The 26,662-nt window shown below is 49.3% G+C and overlaps 1 protein-coding gene across 2 annotated transcripts in view; it reads left to right on the top strand.

Annotated features, from left to right (window-relative positions):
• LOC144178925 (uncharacterized) overlaps nt 1–26,662 on the top strand; it is a 124,953-nt gene that overhangs the window by 72,874 nt on the left and 25,417 nt on the right. Inside the window, exons 1-2 of one of the 2 annotated variants that reach the window (XM_077707072.1) lie at nt 11,652–11,882; nt 18,691–18,843. In XM_077707072.1, coding sequence (XP_077563198.1) covers nt 11,825–11,882; nt 18,691–18,843 — 211 coding nt within the window. In that variant the 5' untranslated portion in view covers nt 11,652–11,824. Of the gene's footprint in view, nt 1–11,651; nt 11,883–18,690; nt 18,844–26,662 lie in introns of those variants that run through there. The other variant, XM_077707071.1, reaches the window with a different exon arrangement.

Here is a 26,662-nt window from a genome sequence, read left to right as displayed (position 1 = left end):
CTCTGGCAGCCTCATCCTGAGCTCAGGGTCTATGTAGCGTAGGAAGGCATGGTGGTGATCTGGAAGAGACCAGAGACGGTTCCGTTCCATTAAAACGAGCGCCTTCGCCATAGTTGTGGCAGCGAAATCGCTTGTGCGGCTGGAGCCGCCTGAAAACCTATGCACGTGTTCTCCTTCGCTGTGGGAGAACGGAACTTTGCACCGAGTTTAAATTAGTAAAAAGACGGGGCATGTCAAGGTGATGTTCTGTGAAAGTTTGAAAGAGAGGGAAGAGGAGACTGGGAGGAAAGGACGTCTGTGTTGAGGGAAAGGCCAGATGTTGGGGGAAGTATTGGAGGTTAATGCTGTGAAGCTTAAGTGGGCTGTGTAACTAAAAGTGTGCGGAGGCTTCATTTCCGCAAGGAATTCCCCGCACTTAAAGGATGTGTGGCCAAATCCTACAGTGCATAGGCCAGTTAAAACCTTTAGAAAACGAAAAAAAGCGGTATGCACGTCTTTGCTGCTGTACAGTTTAAATGTGGACGTGCTAAAGGGAATGTCAAAGGGGCAATGCGCGTTAAGTTTCAGGCGTCTGCAGATTTTTTAGGTTCTACGGGGTGAAATACTGAATTCTTCAGAAACATTTTGCAAACCGTGTGGAAGGTTTGCTCGCTGTCTTGAAAGTTAAGTGTGGCGGATTGCTCAAATTTAGAAGGAATGATGGGCACGTTATAAGTGCCGTCATGGCGGCAAACTTGCAAAGTCTGTCGGTTCATCACTCAATACATGCAAGATACGCCCCGAAGCGTTATGTGCGTTTTTTGTTGCTGCTGCAAGAGGCAAGGGCTGTGCACAGTTTAAATTTAGGGGGAGGCCTCGGGTCGAGGTGTCAGCGTTCATTTCAAGGGCAAAGTGTCTGAGTTGTGAGTTGGCTGTGTACGTAAAATTACTAAATGCTCGTTTTGCGAAACGCTTAGAATTTGCACTGTTCCGAGCGACCTTAAACGTGTAGCACAAATTTGCAGCTAATGTGAGGCACATAATGCCGGATCTGCGGAAGGAGTTTAAAATACGCGCCTGCAGCCTTTTTGAATACAGTATTAATACAAGTTGTAAATTTTTTTATGCACGCTTGAGTTTGTTATGCACGCTTAAAATTTGTTATGCACTTAAGGTTTTCGCCTTAAAAGCTCTTGCTCCTCTCATTCTGGCACATACTCACTTGTAAAATTGACCAGGAATCGGGAGCTTTGAGGTCTAATGTGCCCGCTTCACAAATTCACACAACTGTGAATTGCAGACATAATAAAGGTAGCAGAATTGTGTGTGCCGCGTTACAGATGAATGTGGCGCCACGCGAGTGGAAAAGAAGAAGCTGCTCGACGTTATTTGCGCCAAAAGACACGGAAACGAAAGCCCAGAAAGCGACTCAAATACGGACAGTAAAAAAAATTGTTATTGTTATACTGTTATACCACCCTTGTTAAACCACGATTTCACCTTCAAATCGCGTAATAAAACTTAAATGTCCCGAGGAATTTTTTTTTTCCGCCTTGTTCTGTACATACTTGGTTTGAAAACACGAGTTGCAGTAGGTGGACAATCTCTTCTGAAAAAAAGACGCAAGTGTGGAAAAATACGAATGCTTATTATATCTGCCTTACTTTTCGAACCTGCTGTTTCCACCATTGCACAACACTTCGCGGAAAGTAATAGCTTTGCTGACGTTTCGTTGGCTGTTTTCGTTGCGTGCGTTCTCTTTGCTCTGCGGCTGGAGCCTAGACAGTTACAAGGCCGAAACTGCATTGCGTAACCGAAAAGAAAACTTTAGAACAACGCACGTGTATACGTGCCTTTTGTAACGTCAGATATAGCGTTAATAGTAACACACGAATAAGTCAGCAACAGAAACGGCCGCGTAGTTCTTCGGGAAGCTCTTACGTCATTATTTAATTGGGGAACTGCGCAGGCAATTGGTGCAACTGTAAATTGGCAAGCACATTTGCTATCTTCGTGGTTTTGTAACTGACCGCTGTTTAATGTGCTTTGTAAGCTACGTTTTGTCATACTGCAGCAGTTTAATATCGCATTTTATGACTCCTGTAAGGGTTGCAAAAAAGAGGAAGGAAGCTCACACTAAGGTACAAGACTTGAAGCTAGCGAAGCTGTACACAACCTTCACGACCATCACGACGGTTTAATCCACGATTACAGCCGATTTGCTTCTTCTTCGCTGCCGCAGCGACCTTTACTCCATTTTTCTTGCTATAACGGCGAAGGAGAATCAAATCGAAGAAGCATGAAGAACGAGTTGGAACGCGCTCACTTAAATTGGACGCCCGCAGGTGAAACGTGTACCCTATCACGTGTTCTGTGTCGAGCAGGTGGCGTGATTCCTCTCCATACAGTGTACAGCCGAGTGAGTAAGCCTTTGAATCTCGGGTACTAACTCATGGTCGTAGCCCAGTGGGTAAGACGACCATTGACGGAGCCGGTGATTTCTTTTCTTTGTAATGAGCTTTTGAAACGCCGGAATCAACGAATGGCTAAACAACTTGACTGTTAAAAATATCTAGGGAAGCTTGCACTCATGCGCAAGACTTGAATCGCGAAGCTGTTGTAAGTGAGCATTTACGGACACACAGTTTCAGTAGATCGCCCTGCCTTTCGGATCGCGACCTCTTCGTCGGCCATGCGAACTATCCGCGGCCGGGCCATTCCGAGAACTGCAAAGACGCTGCGCGCGAAGGGCTCTCCTACGATACTGAGCAAATGCGGGCGTCCACTCCGTGCGCGCGCCCCTCTCGGGTGTTGCGGCTGCCGCTATCACATTGTTTTGTAGCGTAAGCTACACTGGCCGAGGTTGAGCAGTTTCGCGTGGACCTTGAAGGACCCTTCTGCGCAAGCTCGAGGAGCATTGGATTGGAAATCCAATCCAATTGGAGTACGAATGTGTAGAGAATTGGGCCTGCACAGTCGCCGGTCTGCGCATTCCAGAGGAGTGACTTCATAACCGCGGCAGACACACTGGCGCCGGAGCGAGCCCAGCGGTGCCCCTCCGTTGCGCTATAGCCAAGTCTGACGCTCCGCCGGAGCCGCTTGATAGCCGTTTCGCGTGGCTCCTGGCGAGCCGTGCTGCGCATGCGCGACGAGCAGTGACTGGACTGGACTGGACTGCACTGCACTGGACCGGACTGGATTGAATTGGATTGGATTGATTGGAAATAGTTTTAGCAGCAGTAAGCATGATAATCAGCTTTTCCTAGACAACCAGGAAACCTATAAGGATAACCAACTGAACCTTAGCTCACGTTACGTATATCCTGGCATAGCCGAGCTAAGCCACTGCTAATTTTTTTTTTTTTTTTCTGTTGTAGAGTGGGTATTGCGACAGCTGCGCGACGCCTACGCGATAGCATTCCTCGCGGGGAGTTTTCGGCGCGCACGAACCCCGAACTTGCGGCCAGTAACCACAGCTCCGCTGTTAAAGGGGAGTTGTACAGTCGTAATAGAAAATTTGCGCTTATGCGTGGAAAGTGACCAGGAAGCTCCGCCTACAACACCATTGAGTGAAACGAGTTTGATTTTGTCGGCCTTGACCGATCGAACAAGCTCGTTAGGATGCGTAAAAAATTTCTAGCGGTAAGGTGACTGGTGAGCCCTCGCTTGTTCTCTATTTTCCTCACTATAAACATTATAAAAGTTAGATTTGCATCCAAAAGTGTTATCGGTGTTCTAACGAGACAATCTTTCGAATGAACCAAACTTGTATTTTTTTCTGCGCGGCCCTTAGGTAGCGACCGTAATTAAAGAGGCAGTCCGATGTGCGTCCGAGCAATCCGGTTGCCGACGCGGCGCGGCCAAATATCGAGCAGGTTGGACGCGTGCGGGAGTGGTCGATCCGGGAGTCTTCCGGCATCCGAACACATTCTCGGAGCGGGAGACGCGCGCGCAGACGCGTCCCTTTTCCGCTCGGGTTTCATTCACCCTTAACGCTGCTAACTGAGGAGACAAAGCATGCAGTAAGTAGCTTTAACGCTAAAGCACCTTTTCGCTGTTTTGTAGGTGTCGCTTCGTTGCTTCATTCTTTACAACCTACTTTATCCCAGTGTGCGATCTCCTTGACACTATGAAGACATAGCGAGCTAGAGAGAGAGAGAGAGAAAAAAAAAAAGAAGCCTAATCGAATCGCTAGAACACCCGGTGTCGCCCTCTGTCACGGGTGTCACGGGCGAAATCGGTCGTGCCTAGTGGAGATGACGTCTGTTTCACGCACGTTGGTTTTTATTTAGCTTTCATCTCCTTGAGCTAGAATTCTTTACCCTATGTCTCTTTGGATGCCGGGTTCGACGTTCGACACTTTCGAGGTCTGCGTGCCTCTCTTTGTTTACTTCGCGAATTCCTTTCCTTCATAACCTCGTAGCCTCGTGGAAGCATATGCATGTCACGCAGGGGGAGCGGAGTAGGGTTTTAAGAAAACTGGAAAGATCGACATCGCAACTCCGCCTCTGTTTGCGGCACTTGAAAAAAAAAAAAAACCGGTAAAAAAGCATTGAAACGTGAGACAGCCTCCTTTGTTGCATAACAATGTGACGTCTCCCATCTCGGCACTTTTCAGAGTTGGCGTATTTAAAAAGAGGCAGTAAGGACTGGTCTAAGGCAGAGAACACGCAGGATGAGCGCCGGTCATCTGCCTTCTACAGTCCGGCCCATATTGAGCTGTTTTTATTTATGTTTATTACTTCAAGAAACCAACTGGCCCAAATTATTGCATGCTGAGTTAGCGCTGGTTTCGCTCACTTGCCTCGCCGAGACGTCACAGTAGATGCGTCACGTGATCCTCGCTCTTCCGATTGAAATACACTCGTGTGACGTCGTCACCGGGTGGCACAGCGCGTCATCATCTCCTGTGTTATATCCATCCTGCCGTGCTGACAGACAACTAAGTTTAGCATCCTTTCGGGGGTCTTGTTAGTGACATACGCGCGCGGCACCATGATAAATCTTTTACCCAATCAGTAGAACTGACTGAATAAAATTCACCAAAGTAAGTTCAGTAGTGTCTAGTTGACTAGGCAACTTATTGCTCGCTCTCTGCAGGCTATCGTGGCCTCTCAGAAGCGCACTGCCGGTTACTGCGCGGATCGGACTGTTATCGAAGTTCTTAGCGACCAGTCGCATATATTTTTCGAAATGCAGGGGTGAGACAGCTGCGCATATCGCGCCTTTTTGATACGATTCCATTTGCCTGCGCCAAGCTGCTCCAAAAGCACGAAAACGGCGAAAATTGCGCCAAACTGCTCCAGAAGAGCCTCAACGGCTCGGATTTTGATGCTCATGTCAGTTTCGGCGGGGACGAAAGCCTCCCGCATCTTGGTCACCGCTTTTATCGTCTGTCAATCGCAAACACAGAAATGGCACAAATAGAAAGACTGAAACGAAGCAAGCGATAGCTTCTAAAACTCGATTCGCTTTCCGACCGGGTTCGCTGAAACGGCCTTCTGGATTAGGCATCGCTGTGGCAACAAACATGGCCGCCGCCTGATCTGGCATGCTACCAACGCGCTCAGTGCGCATCGCCGATATTTTCCCTGGTTTATTTTGCGCTATCAGCTGGGTTCCAGTCTATTCATTCTATCTGTTGTGGCTCTGAACAGTGACGTTAACGCGGGGATATGGTTTGAGATTGGTGCCAGATTACGGGAAGTTGCGCGGCGCGAAAAAAAAGTTCATTGAAATGTGGGCCCGGGCCTAGGACTTCGGCGTGGTTTGTCCTTGAGTGCGAAACGCGGTGCGCGCGTCTATAATCGGGTTCGTGAAGTGAATTTTTTGGCTCGTTGTGGTGTTACAAATACTGAGGTGTTGCTGTGCTTCGAAGCGCTATCGCGAGCCTCGGGGATGGAACGGTCGACACGAAAGTTGCGGGCTGTGCTGCGGCGCCGCGACCTGTTCACGCCGCGACTACACGGTTGCCATAGAACGCGACTATAACACTTGATGTATGCAAAGTGAAATTGAATGCCAGAATCTAGGTGGCTATAGACAGTAACGCTAGTCAAATGACCATAGGGTGAACCTGCGCCCCGGGGGCTGAAACGGGTTATGCTGGTTGGGCTATGCGACCGTTAGCTCGAAGTTGCTCAACTGTAGCCGCGACTGCAGTCATTCGTACAACGCAGCCTGGGATTACAAAAATAATAATCTTAGCATTAAAACGGCAAAAAAAAATGCCACAATTGCGGAGCCCTTAAATTTGGTAAGAGTTTTAGCAGTCCGTCTGTTCCGTCGTGTACGTAGTTACCGTGCTGACCGGTACTCGTCTGGGTTAGCTTAGGTTAGGTTAGGTTGGGCATTCGTAGCAGTAGGGGGATTAGTTCCGCGGGCCTGCCTTCGCCCTGTCCGCGCCTCCTCGCCCTTCTGCGCGCGCAGGCGCTGACCGGTCCCGGTCAACCCGGTAACAAAATAACCAACAGAACAGACGGACTGCTAAAATTCTCTAATGTTAATGGCAGTTTTGTTGTCAGTGTTGCGTGCAGCCGCAACACAATATCACCAGTTAGGAAAAAGGTAGTGCAGTTAGTACTTTGTGATACTCTTAAAAACTCTTTCAGGTACGGCTGTTTCAGTGTTCTGTGTATTCAAAACTGATTTAAATGTCCACTTGACCCTGCAAATTTCTGAAATAATGATTTTTTAAGCTCACATGACGATGTATGAAATGTCTCTAACTGCTCCAAATCAAGATTCTTCTGCTCCAAAATCGACATTTTGCTGCTCCGAAAACTGCTCCCAAATCTGTTTGGGCTGTCTCACCCCTGCCATCGCACTTAAATGCCATCGCACTTAAAAAATTCCGTTTAGTGTTTCTATGCTTCATAGCTCCATGCGTAGAAGTCGCGAATCGCAGATAGGCGCAGGCAACAGTGCGCCATTGAAAATAGTACGAAGGCGCGTGGCGTGTTCTTCCTCAGTAGAGTGGATGCTTGGGCGTGTTGGTAATTCATACTGGAAATAGGGGTTCACAGCGCGGGAGACAAGGACGGCGCTCGTCTTGTGTTTTTTCGTCGTCCTTGTCTCCCGCGCTGTGAACCCCTATTTCCAGTGTGTTCTTCCTGGCGGGAGGAGGCGGTGCGGAGGCCGCAGAAAGCTGCTGGCGGTGAATCTGCTGGCCCCGTTGTCACATGCCGCCCGGTCCTGATGCTCGTCCTGAGCCCTCCTAATGCAGCGCCAAGCTCGCGGAACGGAGTTCATGTGCTGATATAGATGTGACAGAAAGAGAGGGAGGGAGAAGCCTGGCGATGTTATCAGGGCTAAGATGTCTAGCTTGCTACGTCAGATGAACGTGTGACAATGATTATGATGATGATGATGAGGTGATGGGTGACGTTACATAATGTGCTAAGAGTGGCGTGCTTCCTTCAGTCTAGTGCTCAACAGGAATGGGATCAAAATGGGCCAGTTGCCTGTTTGAGACCTCGCAACGAGGTTCCAGTAGCTACAGCGACCTGCTTCGCGCGGTCGGTCGGTCTTCCTGATCTTCATCGAAAGTGGCGGACTCTTGATCTGCCTAGGTAGAGGAGTAGCTTCAGCTGGAGACGCACGTGCGCGTACCAGAAGAATCTTACGTAGCCAGATTATAATGTAGGCAAACGTGCGCAGCAATAGCTAAAGTACAGTCATGGAGTTACAAGCGGCCTATGTGGTGTAAAGGTCCATCCTACGTTTCTTTCAGTGCAGTGTACTGATCCGTCGCGGTGGCGAGCTGCGACTTCAGCATGCCGCTGCAGCCAGGCTATCCAACGTGTCCTCATTTAAAGCGCGCCGAAGCTTGCTGGGCTACGAGGCGCACCGTAGTGGAGGTCTCCGGTTTAATTTCTACCTCCCGAAGATATTTAATGTGCTCCGAAAACTCGAACACACGGGCGGTTTCGCTTCTCGTCTCCATATCAACAAAGCAGGCACCGGTGCCGGGATCGCACCCGCGTCCTTGGGTAGAGAAGCGCAACGTCTTAGCCACTGAGTCACCGCGGCATGTAGCCAGCGTGTTCTGAGGACGAACTGCTGGTTAAACCTTGATTATAATAAAGCTGTTTAGAAAGATGATTAACCCCTCTACAGCGTATTCCAGGCGAACATCAGCACGGTGTTTTTTTATACTTTGCGGCTGCGCAGGCATTTTATGTTGAAAGAAAGCGTGGAGAACATACCACGGAGTGCACTCACAGTTAAAATGGATGTTGTACGAGGGCAACGTTCCTAAAGTGAGCTGCTGCTGATCGATCACCCTGAGGGACCTAGAAATGCCGCCGGCTGCGGGTGCGTGGGCTCGTACTCCCGATGTGCGGCACCCAGCTGTGGGGCGCAGTGGGTGGCCTCGGGGTCACCGAAAGACAGCCGCCACGTGAGCTTGGAGACGACGCTTCAGAGCTGAATGCAGCCTGTTGCTGGGCTCGCGTTATGGGGTCTCACAGTGGAAGTGGGTAATCGATGAGCGCCCCTGAGGCCCTTCTGTTCTCAACGGACGCGCGTGTGTTCAGCTTCGGCGTGTGCTTGGGGCGTGTATGTACAATGGGTGGGGTGGGTTTATAGTGATGCGGTTCATTACACTCAAAAATGTATGGCGGATACCACGCATAGGTGCATTGCAGTCGACGTAACGCGAAGCTGTACTCTTAAGATCGTACACTGGCATTATTGCCTGAATGTTTTAGGGGCGAAGTCGGGCTGTCGGCGTCGTAATCGTCGTCCCATGTAGTCGCGGCACTAAAACACCGGGACACTCGTTTGCGCCTCGCCCTGGAACTCTTCCTGCTTGAAAGACACGAGAGTTGTGCAGCAACGCTGTATACACTTTTATCCCCAACGGTTTCATCTCCGTTGGCAAAAACGCCAAAGGTCCAAGAATACACTTAGACACTGCATGCTTCGCCCCTCCCCAGGTTTGATGTTAGTGGAGATGGCCCGGGATTTTTTTCGTGTAGCAACCAATAAAAATCGTACAAACACGAGTGGTTATATATGATTGTTTCTTAAGTGACCGTGTTCTGCGCAAAAAAAAAATAACAACTTTCACTGTTCCAGGCAGTTGCAAAACGTGTGTAGGAGCAAATAGGCCTTGAGGAAGCAACCACCAAGACAGATTACTCCTTTTTTTTTTTTTTACTGTGGGCGTAACTTTCACGCCGTCGGAAACGTCGTGCGGAAGGGTTGTAACCATGTGGCCCACCTCCCTCGACCGCCGCATTTACGGCGGTCGAGGTGGGCTCGCAAACGCGCTGTTTAGATGACCCCAGCTCCAATCTCGGAGAGCGTGACACACGCATAGGACTTCCCTGCCACCAATCGCTTCTAGGCCCTGCGGAGGCAATGTGCTGATACGAGTGTTATTGTCTGGTTTAAATAAAACTCAGAGGCGCGCTCCTCAAGGAAGTAGCAGCAGACACACGGAAAACATGGTGGAGAGCCAAAGAAGTTTATCTTTAGAAACTCCGTGGCGAAGGAGAGGCCTGTTGATTGTCCTTGAATTAAGGCAAAGGGCTGCATCGACTTTGGGTTTGTGGCATACCGTGTCCTGTGCCTCATCTCCCTCTGAGCTGGCTGCTTACGTAAAGTGCTGTCGTCAGCTTTTGCGCCGTCCGTCTCGAGCGGGAACGTCTCTGTTCACTACACCGAAAGAACATGCCAACCTGTGCCGTTCCTAATAGGAACATTCCTAATAGGAACTGGTGCCTGGTGAGAATCAGCTTAATAAGAAGGACCGTTAGGGAGGAGGTGGAGGCGAAGCTGAGTGCAGCTCGGAAACTATGAAGCATAAGCAGGGTTCAATTACTTTCAGTGGTCAAAAAAGTTCACCAGGGCTTGGAAGGAGATTTCTGGCGGCGAGTGAGAGAATTTATACAATGCCTTGTCGGATATAAAGTGCAGTGCACCTTGGGATTGATTATGAGGCCTTTCGGCCATCTCCAATGGGTGTATTCTCTCGGAGAAGGTCCTTGTGGGTCACGCATCAACAGTCAAGCTTAACTTTTTCTTTGCTTTCATTTCTCGACCGCTGGCCGGGTGTACGATATTGCCGGCACTCCTTAGTTTAACCTCTTCGTTTTCCTTCACTTTTGATTTGTGTTCGCCGTAAAAATGAGTTTTAGTTACTGTAGTACGCACTTGCTGGACTCAGTTATGCATGATGAACTGCTTGTAATTCCTAAGGGGGCAGATAATTAGGGGAGCTGCTCCGTTGCTCCCACAAAAATATATATGTAGGAGCAGTCAGCACCAGAGAAAACCAGAGCTCTCAGTGTGGAAGCTTTCGCTCTTAATTGATTCAATCTCTGGGTGCTTTCAGACCCGGAAGAGAGAGGGGGGTTTTATCGCTCTTCGGTTCCCGTGTCGCTTTCTCGTGAAGGTTCGTCAGGGGGCAGTCGCGCATGAATAAATCGCTACGCATTGTGTATGACTAACAAGAATTTATCGAACACATTTTTCATCGAACGCTCTTGTTCTAAAAGCGAGAGAAGAGCGCCTCGTCGGACGTTCATTTTAAGCTGGCCGTGGCTGATGCTGCATTTGAATCTTCGCACTGCCGATCCTGGTGACATTCTGCAACAACTCCATCCCCCTCTCCCTTTCTTTATAGTATAAATACTTGCCAACACTGGGTTGTCAAAAACGCGCGCTTATCAGATTTAAGTATGGGCCTCCGCTTCTACGAGAAGATAAATAATGTTGTCTGCGTATCTTTGTTTAGTCTTCTGGCGCTCCTGCCACGTAGCTCTCTCTCCTCTTTCGTGCTACCGCTCTTACACTCTTCCCTTCCTCTCTCGTTCCTCTTAAGTTTGCTCAATTAAATTCAAATTTCCCGCCGTCGCACTGCTCGCGCGCCATTTTGGAACCTTTTATTTCAATTGTGCTTGAAGCAGATTCACGACAGTTCTTTGTTTTTGTGTTTGCTTTCCCCTCGCCTCTCTTCCACACCGTTTTTAACGTGTTGTCTTTTATTTTCATTCGCTTCTTTTAAAACCCATGTAGCGTACATTTTTAATTAAAATAACGCTCCTGTACTATTTTATATACTTAAATATTGCTTCAAATATTCCTGAGGTGTGTTTCTTTTAACGCTGAATAATGGCGACACGCATGGGTTGTGGCAGCAGTTTAGTAGTTTGGAACAGTCCATAGCGTTTCCATACTCCGCTTTTATTAACTCTTTCACCTTTTACCGGGCGGCTGAATCGAGTGACAGACGTGAGAAAAAACAGACGAAAATTTTCGTGTTTTTTGGGTAGCTCAAACGAGACTGTCGTCTTTAGCGACGAATTCCTGCCGAATGTCTCCCCGTGCGTATAAATGTCGGCGCGACGAGCCAAGAATCCGGCGTCTTAAGAAAGCGATCCTCCTCCGCTCAGTGCGGCGGGCGCATCTGCGGAAACAATGGTCGCGCCTCTCTGGCTGTTCTTTTTTCGTCGCTTCCCGCCCGATTCTTCAGGCGCTTTGTGGAAAAACTGACACCTGCGCTGTCTGCAGGGAGCCCTGGGCTTGGGCGGCGAGACTTGAAACGCGGCTGCGAGACTATAGCAACGCTCTGCCACACTTCTCCCTCTCGCTCTCCCTCTCTCCCACCTCCCACTCTCTCTGTGTGTGATAGACGAAACACTGGGTTATTTTATATGCAGTCGGCGTCGCATTGACACCGCTTCCGCGTGCGTCTTCTTCTTTGGTTCGCCGTTTCTTGAGTGTCGGATATCGAGCGTAGAGCAAGCAAAAGGCGACCGCGCCCGGAGCACGGCTTCGTACACGTGCACACCCTCACGCCACGCGTGCGCCCGGCGTTTTTTTGGCACCTGCACTCATGAACTTCGGGCCTCCCGCCGTGCTGCATAACGCTGCCGAGAACGGATGCGCGAAAGGTCTGTTTCATTTTTATGCTTGCTTCCTGGGCGAGAAAATGGCGTTGATAATTTAACACTTTACCTCTGTTACCATTTTGAGGGAGACGTGTTGTGTTTCGTCGGCGTCGGATGTGGTTGTCGTTACGTAACGCCGGCCTAAACGTGGCAACCAGATTTTAAGTAGTACGGAATAGGGATTGCGAATGGGCTGCATTTTAATACCGGGGCAAATTATTTCCTGTAAGTTGTTATTCACCTCAGCGGTCGTGGCAATGCTGTTCGGCTGCGTGCATTCCAATCTTCCTCGGTTGTGATTCTTCCGCTGCGGCTTCAGCAAATTTTGTTCCTTTCGAATAACCGTGTTAATCACATAACTTGTCTGGTAGGTATCTTGTTTTAATTTCCAACCACTAAACTCCGAACCAGAGAGCTTTTTTTTTCTTCTAGATTTGAAGGTTAATCACTATTTTGCGTTGTGTGCACGCCTTCGGAACGCTTTTTGTTTTTGTGCCCCCGTGCCGCGCTGGAAAAATTGTATGCGAAAGCAGAAGTGGCTTATGCAGCGGGAAAAACGGCGCCAAGAAAAATCCCAAGCGGCTGTGAATGCGGGGATGCTCCGGCCTGGCATCCCCATTGGATGCGCTGCGCGGTCTCCATGGTAACAACGTCATCGTTGCTATGGGGCCGGCCATCCGACCTGTTGGCGGCGCAGCGAATGTTGGAGGCGGCCGTATGCATCGGCCTTACGGTGTCCTCCAGCAGAACTTTCAAAAACGCGTTGCGTAAGCAACGATTAAACGTCATCACATTTTGGCAGTGTTTCAGGGATGTGTGCAGTCAAATGTAGAGCCAAGCGTACGTAGCTTACGTCGTGGCTGCAGTCAAATAGCAAGCTAATCTTGAAAAACCCCTGCGACCCACCTAAGCTTTCGCATCCTTCCACGTTATCACACTTGAGTGTCTACCGCTATTTTTTTTTCTTGCAATGGCGATATGCAAGCGGAATAAAGGCCCGAGGGGATTGAAATCGTACAGAATTATCTTCGAGAAAACCCCGAAAACAAGCTTTTGAAGGGTCAACCTTTTTTTAATCGGTGGCTGCATTTTGTTAGCTTGGCAGTTTGAAAATTACTCTTGTGAGGAGCCAGGCGACAAAAAAATGCAGGTTCATAAGAAGTGCATGTAATTATAATATAAGTAATAGAGATGCCCAACAGCATCGTGATATCGGATACTAAGGGGGAGGGGGGTAAAAATTAGAAACCCGAGAAACATACTTAAGTCACTGTTACTCGACTATCGCTCCATGAACATTTAGCTTTCATTTTTCATCGCGCCATCTGGCCGTATAGTATAGTTGAGCAACGCCTTTTCCCGCGTTCAGCAGTTTACCGTTGGAACGCTAAATTTTCCCTCATTCGAATACGACGTTTACCATCGCTTACCGTCGTCGTTACTGTTGCTCTCCGACATGGAATCTTCAGTTTTGAAGAACGCGAGATCATGTTCAGCGTTACACAATTTTTAAGTGGTTTTAATGAGACTATTCGGCGACTCTGAACGCGCATTTTGTTTCTTAAAGGGCCCATGCAGACAAAACAAAAGTTTGGTTATTCCGAAAGAGTGCCTCGTTAAAATCATACCGCCACCACTTTTAACGCACACTTCGCTCAAATGAGCTATATAACTAGGAAAAAAAATGCAATGGCCATGCGACCCAGTAGCTTATTTCCCGCAACAGAACTTACAATGCCATACGTGCCTAGCTGTGCGATTGGCTGAGGCCGGCAAAAGCAAACGCAAATTAGGCACGGCTTATACGCCGGTCGAACGAGCTATTTGCGCTTAAGTGGGATGCATATTCATTTAATAGTAATACGAATGGTTCGGTAAACAATGAAAGTTACGAAAACACACGTAAGCATAGAAGTACCGATGCGCACTGCTGTTGGTACTGGGCGCACTATGCTTGTTTTAGCTTCACGGCAGACCGCCGCTTTGGAGTTGTCTTACACGACACTGGTTGATTGGTGTAAGCGACGTTGTCTTACGTGACCCTGATTGTGGAGCATACCCCATGTTTCACGAAACGATTACTGTCTACAGTAGCAAAAAGAAGCCAGGTGCAAATACGGTCACAAACAAATCAAGGCGGACAACGGTCTGTGGATTACTATGGTAGCGCCATCTGGAAGGAGAGACGGCAAACAAGTCTGCAGAGTAGAACGACGCAGTGGAAGTTCTTTTGAATACGCGCTGTTATGACTTTATTGCTGACGTCTCGAAAACACTTTAATTTTCCGGGAGAATCAGAGTTTTAAGCTAAATTGATTGATTTATCAGTAAATACGGCATCGTTTGCTGCCCGACAAGCGGGGGGGGCACTAACTACAAAACACCAAATATTTCGAATGAAACAAACTTTTATTTTGTCAATATGGCCTCCTTAGGAGCCACGAAGACAAGGCAAGTTTGGTTCACTAGAAAGAAACCTCTGTGCCAAAAACGACGATGCCGGCTTTATCGCAAACTTCAAACTAATCGTAGGGATATCAGAGAATTATAGCAGAGCGGAGAACCGGTCCCGGTACGGTACCCGGTACACCTGCGCATGCGCACAACACTGACACTGCATGCGCACGCGCAGTAGCGCCGGTCACTTACCGGGCACCGTACCGGGACCGGTTCTCCGCTCTGCCATAACTCTCTATTAGAGAGTTATAGCAGATCGGAAAAACGGTTCCGGCACGGTAACGTCTACCGTCTGGACGCCACCGCGCATGCGCAGAACCCTACCGTAAACCAGAGTGACTTGGCCGGACGGTACCGAGGCGTACCGTGTCCTGCGTTCCAAAGCGGACGACCGCTTTGGAAGAGTTTGATAAACGTAGGCTTGGCTCACGCCTAGTCGAACGGATTGTAAATATGAGATCGTTTCAGAAAAATGAGGTTGCAACAAGTGAAATCCGCGCGATTCTGACAGCTCAAGCAGCAAGCGAAACACGGTCCCGACCCAACTGCCGTGGCTTGTGTCGTCCAACGACGCATGTACGATAGCTTCTTATAGGTTAAATAAAGGGGGTCCAGCTACATAACTAGTTTTAACAGCAACGTGGGGCCCGTCTACAAATCGGCAAGTTGGGAACAGGCGGTATCAGTGCGAGGGACTCTCAAATACAACGAAAAACTAGAAGCAGCCAGCCGTACGTACTGATAGTCCAGCTTGACCTGCTGGCGCCATCTGTCGAGATGACGTAGAGGTAAAATGCCCACTTCATATTCATTAGTTTCAGTTCTCAAAAGCGCTTTTGAGAACTGAAAACTAATATTTCAGCACAGGGAACGCCACAGACTCACGACGAATTGCCAAACGACGCACAACCCAAGTCGCTCCCAGTCACGATGGCATGTCCGGTAGTTACGGTCTGCTGTAACTCGTAAAACGAGCCTTCCCGGTACGGTCCGCTAGCGGGTACCGCGTACCGTACCGTAACCGTTTTCCCGATCTGCTATAAGAGAGTTTTAGCAGTCCGTCTGTTCCGTCGTGTACGTAGTTACCGTGATTACCGGGACCCGACTGCGCATGCGCACGCGGAAGGGCGAGGAGGCGCTCCCCACCGTGGCGAATGCACGGGCATGGCGAGGGGCGGCCCGCGGAACTAATCCCCCTACCGCGACGAATGCACAAGTGTCCAGACGAGTCCCAGTCAACACGGTAACTACGTACACGACGGAACGGACGGACTGCTAAAACTCTAATGAGAAGACGAAGCAGTGGCGCCTCCCCAGCCATTTTCCGGCGATTTTTCTATGACGTCACAGAATCTGGTTTGTGTGATTGGAGGCCGCCTACCTTATACGCCGGCAATAAACATGACCCCCCCCCAACACCTTACCCCAATCAATGCACACCGCCCTCTACTCCGAACCTTGCAAATACTGCGCCCACTCTGGCACCCTATGCCATCTGGTATTGGGACTGGACGATCGTAGTGGTGCTTCTATCGTTTGACCGTATAACGTGGAGTTAACACACTGTTAACTATGATTTAATGGGTTCCAATAATACTCCACACCGGAACGTCACTGTTGCGCGATATTTGAAAAAGTTTTAATATTTTCCTCGTTTTTTGGGGGGGCTTAAAATAGCGGCTTTCGCTGCTAGGATAGAGCTGAGTGAATTGCCAAGAGCTCATTCTTTCGAATCGAACAAAGTTGCATTTCGTATTCATGGCCCCTTTAAGGTTGCCGGTGGGCTTGTCTATGCTCGACGGTTACGGCAAGAAAAGGCCAGTTGTTAAAGTGCGCCCAAACGAGCGATGGTGTTTTGCACTCTGGCTGGCGTGCCCGTGCTAATCCGTGTTCCCCACTCCCGTTGTTGTCTCTGAGCGGCGCTACTGGCGGGGGGAATAGATATACTGCGACAGCTGGCCCCTAATCCCTGGCAGCTGCAAAACTTACGCGTTAAACGTTACGCCGCACCCAGAAGCGTTCGTGTTTAGTTATGTACAGGGGGTCTGTCGAGGGAGTGGGATCTCATTTGCATACTGATTGCTTTCATTTAGCCGTTTCGCTCGGTTGGCGTCGACAGTGCTCGACGGCCCTCCCACTGTATTCTTGCACGACCCAGTGCAGATGTTCCTTACTGGTACTTGTTTTGAAGGGTTTATTTTTCCTTTTTCACTGAATATTATTGGTCTTGCGCTATTAGAAGTTATACACGTTCTACAAAGTATCTATCGGTTGCCTCATCTCTATTTCTGCATTCGGCACACTCGCTGGAAACAAATACATTAGAAGGTGTAAAGCAGTTCCGCAACAAACACTCCTGCCTTTTTTCATTCAAATCATAACCTTTGGGTCTTCCTTTTCAGCCTGTTTGACTATAGAGGTACTTGGTGGTATCTCTGTGGGGGCGCTACAGAATGGCTGCTCAGTTATATACCACAGAGCTGTTCATTTCTCGCCACTGTTTAAATCATCCGATTGCTCTCCAAGAGGTGTACCCGAGCCGAGAAACGTCCGCCAAGACAACGTGTCCGCTCAGAAATCCGGGTATGGCGTTGGGTGTGTCGGCACTCGGCGCTGCATTAGAATCGCGGAGAGGGTGCGAAGGCGCGGTGCAGTAACGGTGGAATAACGTGGAAGGGGCAGAGGGTGAGGCCTCGAATGCGACACAGCCGCTCTCGCCGCCAATCACGTGGACTTCGCCGGTCTGCAAGGCTGCAGCGTTGTCGGGCACTCTTTTCAACTGCACTGCGGTCAATCGTGTTTTGTTACCAAGTGAAGCCGAAACAGCTTCGTCGTGCTGCTTTAAACATGACAGTCTCCATGGGGTGCCCATGGTATGGGTCGGCTGTATATACAGCTGGTACACTATGTCATCACCACTCGGCCGCCACGCTGGCGACGTGGTTGCAAATTGAGTAATTCCTTTTAAAGCGAAAGCTTTGTTAGACGGACCGATGGTGGTTTGTCAGAAATCTAATGCATTTCTCCAAAGACTGATTGGTCGACCGAAAATGCCTTTATAAGATCTCTCGGACACATGGCGCGTGCGTGAAACCGGGCATCCATTGTGTCAAAAGTATTACTTGGAAATCGCGAAAAAGGGAACGACTCTAGATAAGACAATACACGTATAGATCATGAAGGCGGAGTACAGTAGTGTACCTTAACCTCTTAAACCAAGTATAGGTATGCATTTAGAGTGCTCGTAGATGCGTTTACTTATTGCGCGAAAAATCGTCACGTGGGTTCATTCTTCGTTCGCGATTTGGGTCCGCAAAGGTTTGACGATCGATTGGACGCACTTTCAGCGCAGAGTAGACGCACTTTTCACGAAAGTTTTGACGCACTCTTGAGGCAGTTCATGATGTGAGAAAGCCCTTGCGCTTCTCCCAACTTTCCACGTCCACGGATGCTTCCTGTGAAATGAAATAAGGTTTGCGTAATCGCCCGCTTGCCTATATCGCCTACATCGCCCGCTCCACAAGCGGCACTGTGCGTGCACTGCCAGTCTTAAGTTTCAGATTAACCATGTTATCGTCGAACTGCTGGAGCCCCTTTCTGCTGATTCAGTCGGCAGGCTGGGGTAACTGCTAATCTGGAGGGCAGTGCTAAATGTAGATTTCAAATATAAATGTCTATAAACATCTGATCCCGATGCGATGATCGTGCACGAATGTGCACTTGCAAGGCTACAACTGCAGCTCACCAAAAGCAATGAGAGGCGGGTGCAGTAAAAGAAAATAGGCATAGTTGACTGTAACAAGGGAGAAGGTACAATCATTTTATTGACAAAAGCACCACGGAGTACTCAATAGCCTGTACCTTCGTTTATTTTATTTTTTTGCGGTATCTACGAGGTGTGGCGCGCCAGTTCTCAGAAGCACATGTTCACGAAGTGAAGCTCGGTGGGTGCGCCTCGATAAGCCTTGCCCTATCTGTGCCCTGGGTGCTGACCAACGCCGTTTCTCATGCGCGACAGGTATCACGACGCAACGCAGGGCCAAACCATGCATGGGCGCGTTGGCTCCTCCTCCACGGGCAATCAATCCGTACCTGTTGGCTAAAAACGGAACGGGGTGCCCCGTATTCCCTAGCCTTGTCATGTTACTGACTAACGTGAAAGTCGTCACGGAACTATCTAGATAAGCCTGCGCGGCGGTGGTGCAACACTGCCGCGCCCTATCTTTGTAGATGCTGGGAGACAAGGGCGAGCAGCGTCGGCTGCGATTGGCCTCGTTTGGCTCGGAACTGTGTGTACACTGCGCGCGCGCGAACCCAATGGACGCGGCTGACGAGAACTCATTTTCGTGTGCAGGCTACCCGGTGGAATGGCCGCACTGGCAGAAGCTGCACGCCATCCTTGGCAAGCGGCCCGTGCCCCACTCGTGGAACAACTACTACGACGACGAGCGCACGTCCGAGAGCAGGATCAGCCGGACGGAGAATGGCGGGAGCATGCACTACGACGGTGAGAGCCATGTCGGCGCGCCTGCATGCAGTGGAGTTCGGTTCCTCTGTTTTTAGTTCACCCACTCGCTCATCCATGTACTTTTCGGGCTCCAATTCCTTCGCATTACTGAGAGCAGCGTGGTGAGTGGGTGAGTGAATGGTTGATGATTGATTGATGGATTGTGAGAATTGACGCGCCGAAGCTACACTGGGTTGCGAGGCGCGTCGTAGTGAAAGGTTCCTGATATGAGCACCTGGGGATGTTTAACAACCGCGGAAATCTCGACACACGGGCGTTTTCGCTTTTCGCCTCCACCTGAAAAGCGGCCGGGATCTAACCCGCGTCCTTCGGCTGTGTCTAGCCTCTGAGCCACCGCGGCGGGTCGGGTGAGTTAGTAAGTGGGTGGTGTAGTGAGGGAGTGGGTGAGTGTACTCGTGTAAAGTAGCAATACAGATATGTGTCTGTCACGTTGTGTAAGAGAGAGTGACTAGTGAGTCAGCTGGCAAAACTTTTACGAACTTTCTGCTGAGTGCAGGGGGTGGGGGGAGGGTGTCATTGTTGTTCCTTAGAAATCTGAAGGGGGTGCAAAATTCACAGCTTTAGTTTATTGCCTTTGACTCACCTCATCATCATACCTGCACCACCTTTGACCACTTCGCGCGAACTACGGATAGTTGATGAAACTTGAGTATGCAATAATTCGTGTAAACGAATGTACATGGATAACTACGGGGTGGGTAAGTGAGCAAACCTTTATTACAACGAGCTTCAGGCGCTGATGGTTTGGCGCCGGTCCGGTGGGGGGCCTCTTCTAGTCCGGAAAGTCCTGGTCCGCGCTGGCTACCTGGGTCCTCTCCACCAGGCTACCTTGGACTGAGAGGTCGGTGCTGGCCAACTGGTCCGCCTACTGCTCGAAGTTTGTATGAGAACGAAGGGGGTAAGGTATGGGGTTTGCTGACACTCCCGTACCGTGTAGTACAGGGTGCCAGTATGTGCCTGGTTGGGGCAAGAAATTACAAGTAGCGGCGTAGAAAGTGGGGTATACGAGGCATGTATGTAATGGACTGCCTTCTGGATGTGAGTTGGTTTGCAGCATGCGAAAGGTGGTGCCTCGCCTCTGGATGGATGGGAGTGCGGTGACGGGAACTGTCGTCGTTCGTGGCGGTAGTGGGTTAGAATGTCTCGGTCACGTCGTTGAACTGTACCAAGCATTCGTCGCAAACATTCAGTGGACAACAGACTGCATGGCGCCCTGCTCCCGAAGTGTAAGCCAAAGGAAGCAGCGGACAAAGCGGATAAATAACCACCACCACCACTAGCAGCGACAAACAGCCGTCCCTCTCGGGAAGGAACACCACCGCCTCGACTGATCACGTCGGCGATAAATACGCGGGATAGCGCCACTCGTGACGGCCGTATGGTGCAGCCGGTAATTGGTGACCCAAGGCACGAAAAGTAAAAAAGGAGGCGTGGCCTTTGACCCGGATGCAGATTCCTCCCCCCCTCCCCCCCATCCCAACAGGGGAGACGAAAGGACGAGATATTACGAAATGGACGAGACGGACGAAACGAAATGCAGGAGACACATTGTGGTGTAGTTTAAGGATGACATAAGCGTTTTAAGTCTGCCGTGGTGTGTCGAAAAGAAGGGGGATACTTCCGACCCCTGTGGTGTGCCCTTTGATGTGGTTGTGAATATTTCGGATCGCAGGTATTCGATTCATACTGTTGAAATGGGGTGGTCAAAAAATGAGGGAACATACTTAGTAGTATCATATATGTGAGCTCTCCACAGATCGTGAATGCCAGTTAATCTTGAGGGCCGAGATCGACCAGCTACTGGGGTTATTCAGGTTGTCCAGCATTTTTTTTTTTTTGAGCTGGAATAGTATGTTTAGGGTTGACAGATGCAGACAAAAGCCCTGCATCGTGTCGGAAAAGCAGCCGAGTTGTTAGTGCGAGGTGAGAGCCGGTTTTGGACCATGTGTTCAGAGCTTGCTGACAAATGAAGTGAGGAAAAATGGGCTTTGTGATTTTTTGGTTTTCGGGGATTCGCAAAGTTTTATTATGAGAATGATGTCCACGTGTTTCCGCTGTGATGGTAAGGGGCCCGCCAGCAAGCGACTGTTGATATTGTTTAGCAGATATTACAGGTTTCGGATCAAGGTCAACATGATCAAGGTTTCGGAGCACTAGTTTGTTGGGCATTTTGTCTGGACTCAATGTGGTGTTGTGGTTGAGGTGGTGAGGCGGGTGAGGGGGTGATATGGGCTCTTGTGCTCTCCACACCTCCCGTTTACCATACGTATAAATATTCCCCACCAAAGTACACCTGAATGAACAATAATAATCCAACTCCAGGAGGCATTTATCGGATGTTACTTACGAAAACTTCGCTTCTCCGAACTTTGATTACTGTTCGAGAACAAGACGCTTCCAATTGCATGCCGTCAGAGTGCAAATCACGTTTTTTTAGTCAAATCGTACTCCAGGCCCCCAAAATCGCCATATTTTCTCCCTTTAAGTGCGCCTATGGGTCCTCACTGAGCTGCATTATGGGAAAGCGGATGTGTATAAAGGTAGTCTGTCTGGTAAGTGGTTTTGCTGAATCTGTCCCCGCTAAAGGTCAGCATATACTTCAAAGTGGGCGGGACAGTTTTACACGGGCGAAACCTCCTGCTTGCTGCCGTCTAGGTGAGGAAGGACTAGCGTAGACAGATCTTGTTTATTACGCTTCGGTTATTGCGATGTAATCACATTGTTGCATAGAGCTTACCTATTCTGTCCTGGGGAAAGCAGGGTGTTTCGCAGTCCATTTATTCCACAGCCGTGAATTTCACTTCTTTGCATAATCGTACCGAACTTTTCTGTTCCCGCCACAGCGTAGAAATAATCTCCCTTCATACGCTCGTACACTTCACGGTATGAAGTATCTATAGGTAGAAGGAGCGAGAATCGGCTGTATTTTAAATTTACACTTCGCACTTAAGACGTGTTTTTTTTTTGTCAGTGCCTGCTTGGACATTTCAGTGCAGAGGTTAAATCTAAAATTTGCATTCTCAGGGCAGGGGGTCGAACCCGGGCTTCACATGATCGCAAGTTCGTTTACGAAATGTGATCCGAAATGATGGCACTGCCAGAGTGCAGTAGGGAGAGGAGGGGGGGGGGGGGGGGGATTGGACCCCATAGTTAGTTCCGAGTCGACTATAAACGGCCGTGTGATGTTATGACCGACAATGTGTCGTTATTTTGCAGCCGTATGATTTGCGGCCCACACTATAGGTCCCCTTTTGCGGCTGTGCCATTTTACGACCGACATTGAGTGTCGAATCAGTGTGCATGGTGCCGCTATTTTGCGTACGCTGCCGGCGATGTTGTAAAGCCAGAACTTTTTCACGGAGCAGTTTCACGAACACACACCCCTTGGTCTACGCGGTGACTGTTTCCTCGTGGCACACACCGCTAATTTATTCCCGCAGATTGGTCGACGCGTTTCGCGACTGGGAGCTCATGTGTGCTCCTGACTCTTCTACTCTTGCTCTGACGTCGTCTTTGGCCGCCTAATTTTGTTAGGACAAAAAACGCGCGACGGATTTCAACTGCAGGATTGCGTGTCCGAACATTTGCCACCGCTACAGTTAATGCACCTCCCTGGAAAAGTGCGGGTGAGGGGAAAGGAGAAAGGGTCCGTTCGCCGATCACCTTGCACCACGGAAGCGCACACCCATGCGAGGCACTCTAGCGAGGTGATGGAAAAGAAGCGTACTCACTCTCTGTTCGTAGGCGCAGCTGGAAAAATTGGCACGTGTATTTTTTTTTTTTTTTGTTATCACGGCTAACGAGGGATTGCTGCGCCCTGAAAGATAACCACCTCGTGTTTTACCCGCTGATCGAGAACTGAACGAGTGCCTCTTTGATTTAGGTCACACACCTGCGCGCAGCGTATTTGGAAGGCTGGCTGTGAACTCCTGCCTTGTCAAGCGTCAAAGTTTCTAGAACAGCGGGCGGACCTTGGCGTCATCACGCGTTATCACAACTGGCTGCTTCGGTCTACTTTCGTTATACGTAGTGCGGAAGCGTGGGTACTCGTTTTCAAACACACACACAGGGGCTTAATTTCCGGATTTGGGATTTCGCCGTGTCTTGTTCGCTTTTGTGTCGTTTCGGGAATGAACCCTTGGATGCACCCTGAAATCATACGACCCGCCGAGGTGGCTCAGTGGCTAAGGCGTTCCGCTGCTGAGAACGAGGTCGCGGGTCTGATTCCCGGCCGCGGTGGCCGCTTTTCTGGTGGAGGCGAAAAGCAAAAAAAAAAAAAAAAAAAAAAAAAACGCCCGTGTGTACGAGAGTTCGGCGCACGTTAAAGATCCCCAGGTGATCAAAACTAATCCGGAGCCCGCTACTACGGCGCGCCTCATCGCCTGCGTTGCGTCGCAGCGTTAAACCCTACAATCAATCAATTAAATCGTACGAACGTAACAACGCATTGTATTCGGCATGTGTGCCGTACTTTTAGTATCACAGCTCGTTTTGCTCTCGCTAATTGCCTTTTTCGTCCGTTCGTACTTTCGAGGTGCTCGAAATAATACTTTACTATCAGATCTCTCGACTCCCGGGTGGTGTCTGATCGCTAAGCCGCGATCAGACACCAAATGTACATGCGTTACTGTCCTGCCCCTGCGTTTTACAAGCCTGTCTAATCCCTCTCTATTGTTTGTTTGCATTTTAGTGGCATCGTCTTTCGTACGTAGCTCTCGCGCTGAGGAGAACGTTAACTTGTCATAAGCGTAAAAGTTTGCACTCAAACTGACGATGCAGCATAACAATTATTTCCCGTTGAGCAGGCATGAAGGAAGTATCGTTAAGACTATGTTGCTGCTGTATAGCACGCGGAAAAACCGGTAGTGTTTTTCTCTGAGTACCCTCGATGAGACAGAGTTAAGATAAGATTTCTTCGTACCCAATGCATACAGTGCAACATTGCGTACTCTTCCTCTCCCCGCCCTGGTCGTCGGACAGAGCCGGGGCGCAATCTTGCGTTTTATTTTGTATATAGGCTGAACCCACCAGGTTTAGAAAAGCGTAATGGGACTGGCGAAACTAGGAGTAATTGCACAACGCTGGTGGTTTCGCCTTCTCATGCTAGTTTGGGGGGACCGCGGCCATAGGCTTACCATTTTGGTCAGCCTGTAAGGGGAGCGAATTGGGTAACGGGATCAGTGTTAATTCGCTTTTGAAAGCACGGCTTTACTACTTTCGTCCAGCAGTTTCGCGGGGGATGCGCAAGTTAACCTTTTGACCCCCGGCGACACACCCCTCGAAGCGCATCGCGTGATTCGCCGGGCCCGCTGTCGGCGCTGCGCAGAAGGCCCCGTGTAAAGGAGCCATGAAGACAAAATACAAGTTGGGTTTATTAGAAAGAGTGCTTAGTCCCGATAACAATGATACCAATATCATCGCAATCTTCGAGCAAATAACAGAGATATTAAAGAAAACGTGTGAAGCAGTCGCGACCCCCTAGCCAATTTCCCGCAACTTTTCTATGACGTCACGGAACCTCGTTTGTGAGATTGGCGACCGCCTAACTGACCTGTCGCGACGACACATGACTGTCGTCTGTAATGGGGCCTCTAGTTCCATTTGACCGCATCACTTGAATGCTAACGTGCACTTAACGCACTGAAAATTATGTTTTATTGTTGGCCCGTATGACGTCATTATTGCTCATAACACGTCACTTTGGCGCAAAATTTGAAAGTTTTTAAATAGTTCTTGCTTTTCTTTCGTTAAAAACATCTTTTGTGGCTGTAATGGAGCTGAGTGAAATACTGAATCCTAGTTCTTTCAAATTAAACAAAGTTGTATTTTCTCTTCATGGCTCCTTTAAGTCGTTCTGCTCACGTAACGGCGGCGGTCGCTCGGCTGACCGGCAGCTGACCAAACACACAGCCTCCCACACATGCGCCGCTGGGTCGTTTCGGGCTGTGTGACTCATCTTGCGCCGCGTTCGCCGTGAAAGAGGAACGCCGCGCTCGCCGAGAATGAAAGCAAGGCCGGGCGTCCTTTTGTAAGCGTTGCACGGGACCAAACGGCTTTGAGCCGTGGTCGGCAATTCAGCTATATCAAAGGTTAACCAAGCGAAACCAAGACTCAACAAGACTAATCCAATGGTTGCGGCTGAGCTAAGCCGAAACCATTTTTTCTATTTTCACCCTCTCTCTTTTTTTACAAAAGTTAGATAGTCGTCCATCACCACTTGGTGCCTCCAGCACAAAAATGTGAATCACCTATTCAATTGCAAAGTCGTTGGAAGGATCGCGAAAATGGTGGCACGCGTGTCTCCAAGTGTTGCGCGCACTTGGCTGTTGTACCAGGACAAAGGTAAAGGGCTATAGAATAAAATAAAAGCCAGGACAATACGCCCACGTCATACGGTAGTCCCATTAAACGAATTTTTGTCGGAAGGGGGCCTTGCTGTTGGTTCCCCCAAGACCGGTTCCCGCGTCCCCTGACTTCATCCCCCCCCCCCCCCCCCCGGCTCGAAAATCACATGAATGTATGCAATTTCTGAAGTTCGTATAATAAACACAAGCGCATAACTGACCAGTCGAAAAGCACCCCTCCAAACAAAGCCTTCGAGCTCCGCTGCAAACAATAGAAGCACCTGCCTCGGCGTTTCTGCCTATTCAAAGAAACTACTCTAAATTGGAATCGTTTTGGTCTGTAAAACAAAGGTTAGAGTTACTGTACCGAAGATCATCGTTATTCTTAATTTCCTGCGGCACCTCGTATCGCGGTGCAAGAAACAAAGTTTGGTTTTGACGAGTGACGCCGCTAGGCAGGGCTAACACTAGCTTTCCAACTTCGCGTAGATGAACAGCGGGTTAAGAAAGCAGGGGACACTGACTCGGCGGCTGTGTCAGAGCTGCCCTTTCGCACGGTTTGAAAAACACGACCGCGACTAGTTTGCCCTTCAAAGGGCCGCACATGGTACGCAAAACCTTTAGGCTGCGCCTTCGCAGATTAAGCCATCGAATTCCCCCGCATCAAGGGGTGACTGCAGCGATTCCCAAAGGGGCATGGAAACTATTCCGATGCCGTCGTCTGCAAAAGCAGCGTGGTAAACCCATTAAATACACATTATTGCGAGCATTCAAGGAATACCATGAGCCGCCATGGATGATTTTCTTTCTGTGTAAGCGTTACGGTTAATCACGTGACCGTACCCACACTTCCCACAACTATGCAAGAAACACATCCCACTACACCCATCGTACTTTTTAGGAGGCGAGCCCACGTTTTGCATTAAGCGCATTTTTCAGTTTCTCACTGACGTTAAATTTTTACATCTCATTTTTTATCATGCATCATGACAACCTGTCCCTTTACACCAGTCATCTTCATTGACTTTTGTTTGATTTCGCTTTTACTTTTACGGAAATGCTTTAGTTATCACTCAAATAAACAACTATCCTTTGGCGCTCTTTGTCCTCAGTTGGTCTTGCGCCATAAAAATCTAATCATCATCTTCAGCAGCAGCGCCCTCATGTAAACGGTTGATGTAATTATTCGCCGACTCCCATCATTCAGCACAGTCTGCACTTTTCATCGTCGAGGCATCGTTCACCTAGCGGGGCGATACAAGCATAACACTCTCGACGAGGCTGCATTCGTCTAGAGTACGGTCCAGGCGCATGTCCAGAACCTCCCTAGTGGAAGCAGGCATAACGAACAGCGACTTGTCTATGCCGTTCGGGAAAAATGCCACCCGTGACAACGAGCTGTCATTGCTCCTAGGGGAAAAGAAAAAAAAAGTATTCTCTTAGGAACCGGGTTT

This window comes from Haemaphysalis longicornis, unplaced genomic scaffold (assembly GCF_048455015.1).
Source record: "Haemaphysalis longicornis isolate Haplotype H1 unplaced genomic scaffold, Haemaphysalis longicornis Haplotype H1 scaffold_4, whole genome shotgun sequence".
Lineage (NCBI taxonomy): Eukaryota > Metazoa > Arthropoda > Arachnida > Ixodida > Ixodidae > Haemaphysalis > Haemaphysalis longicornis.
Note: the sequence above shows the minus strand (reverse complement) of the source record. Positions and strands in the feature narration are given on the sequence as shown.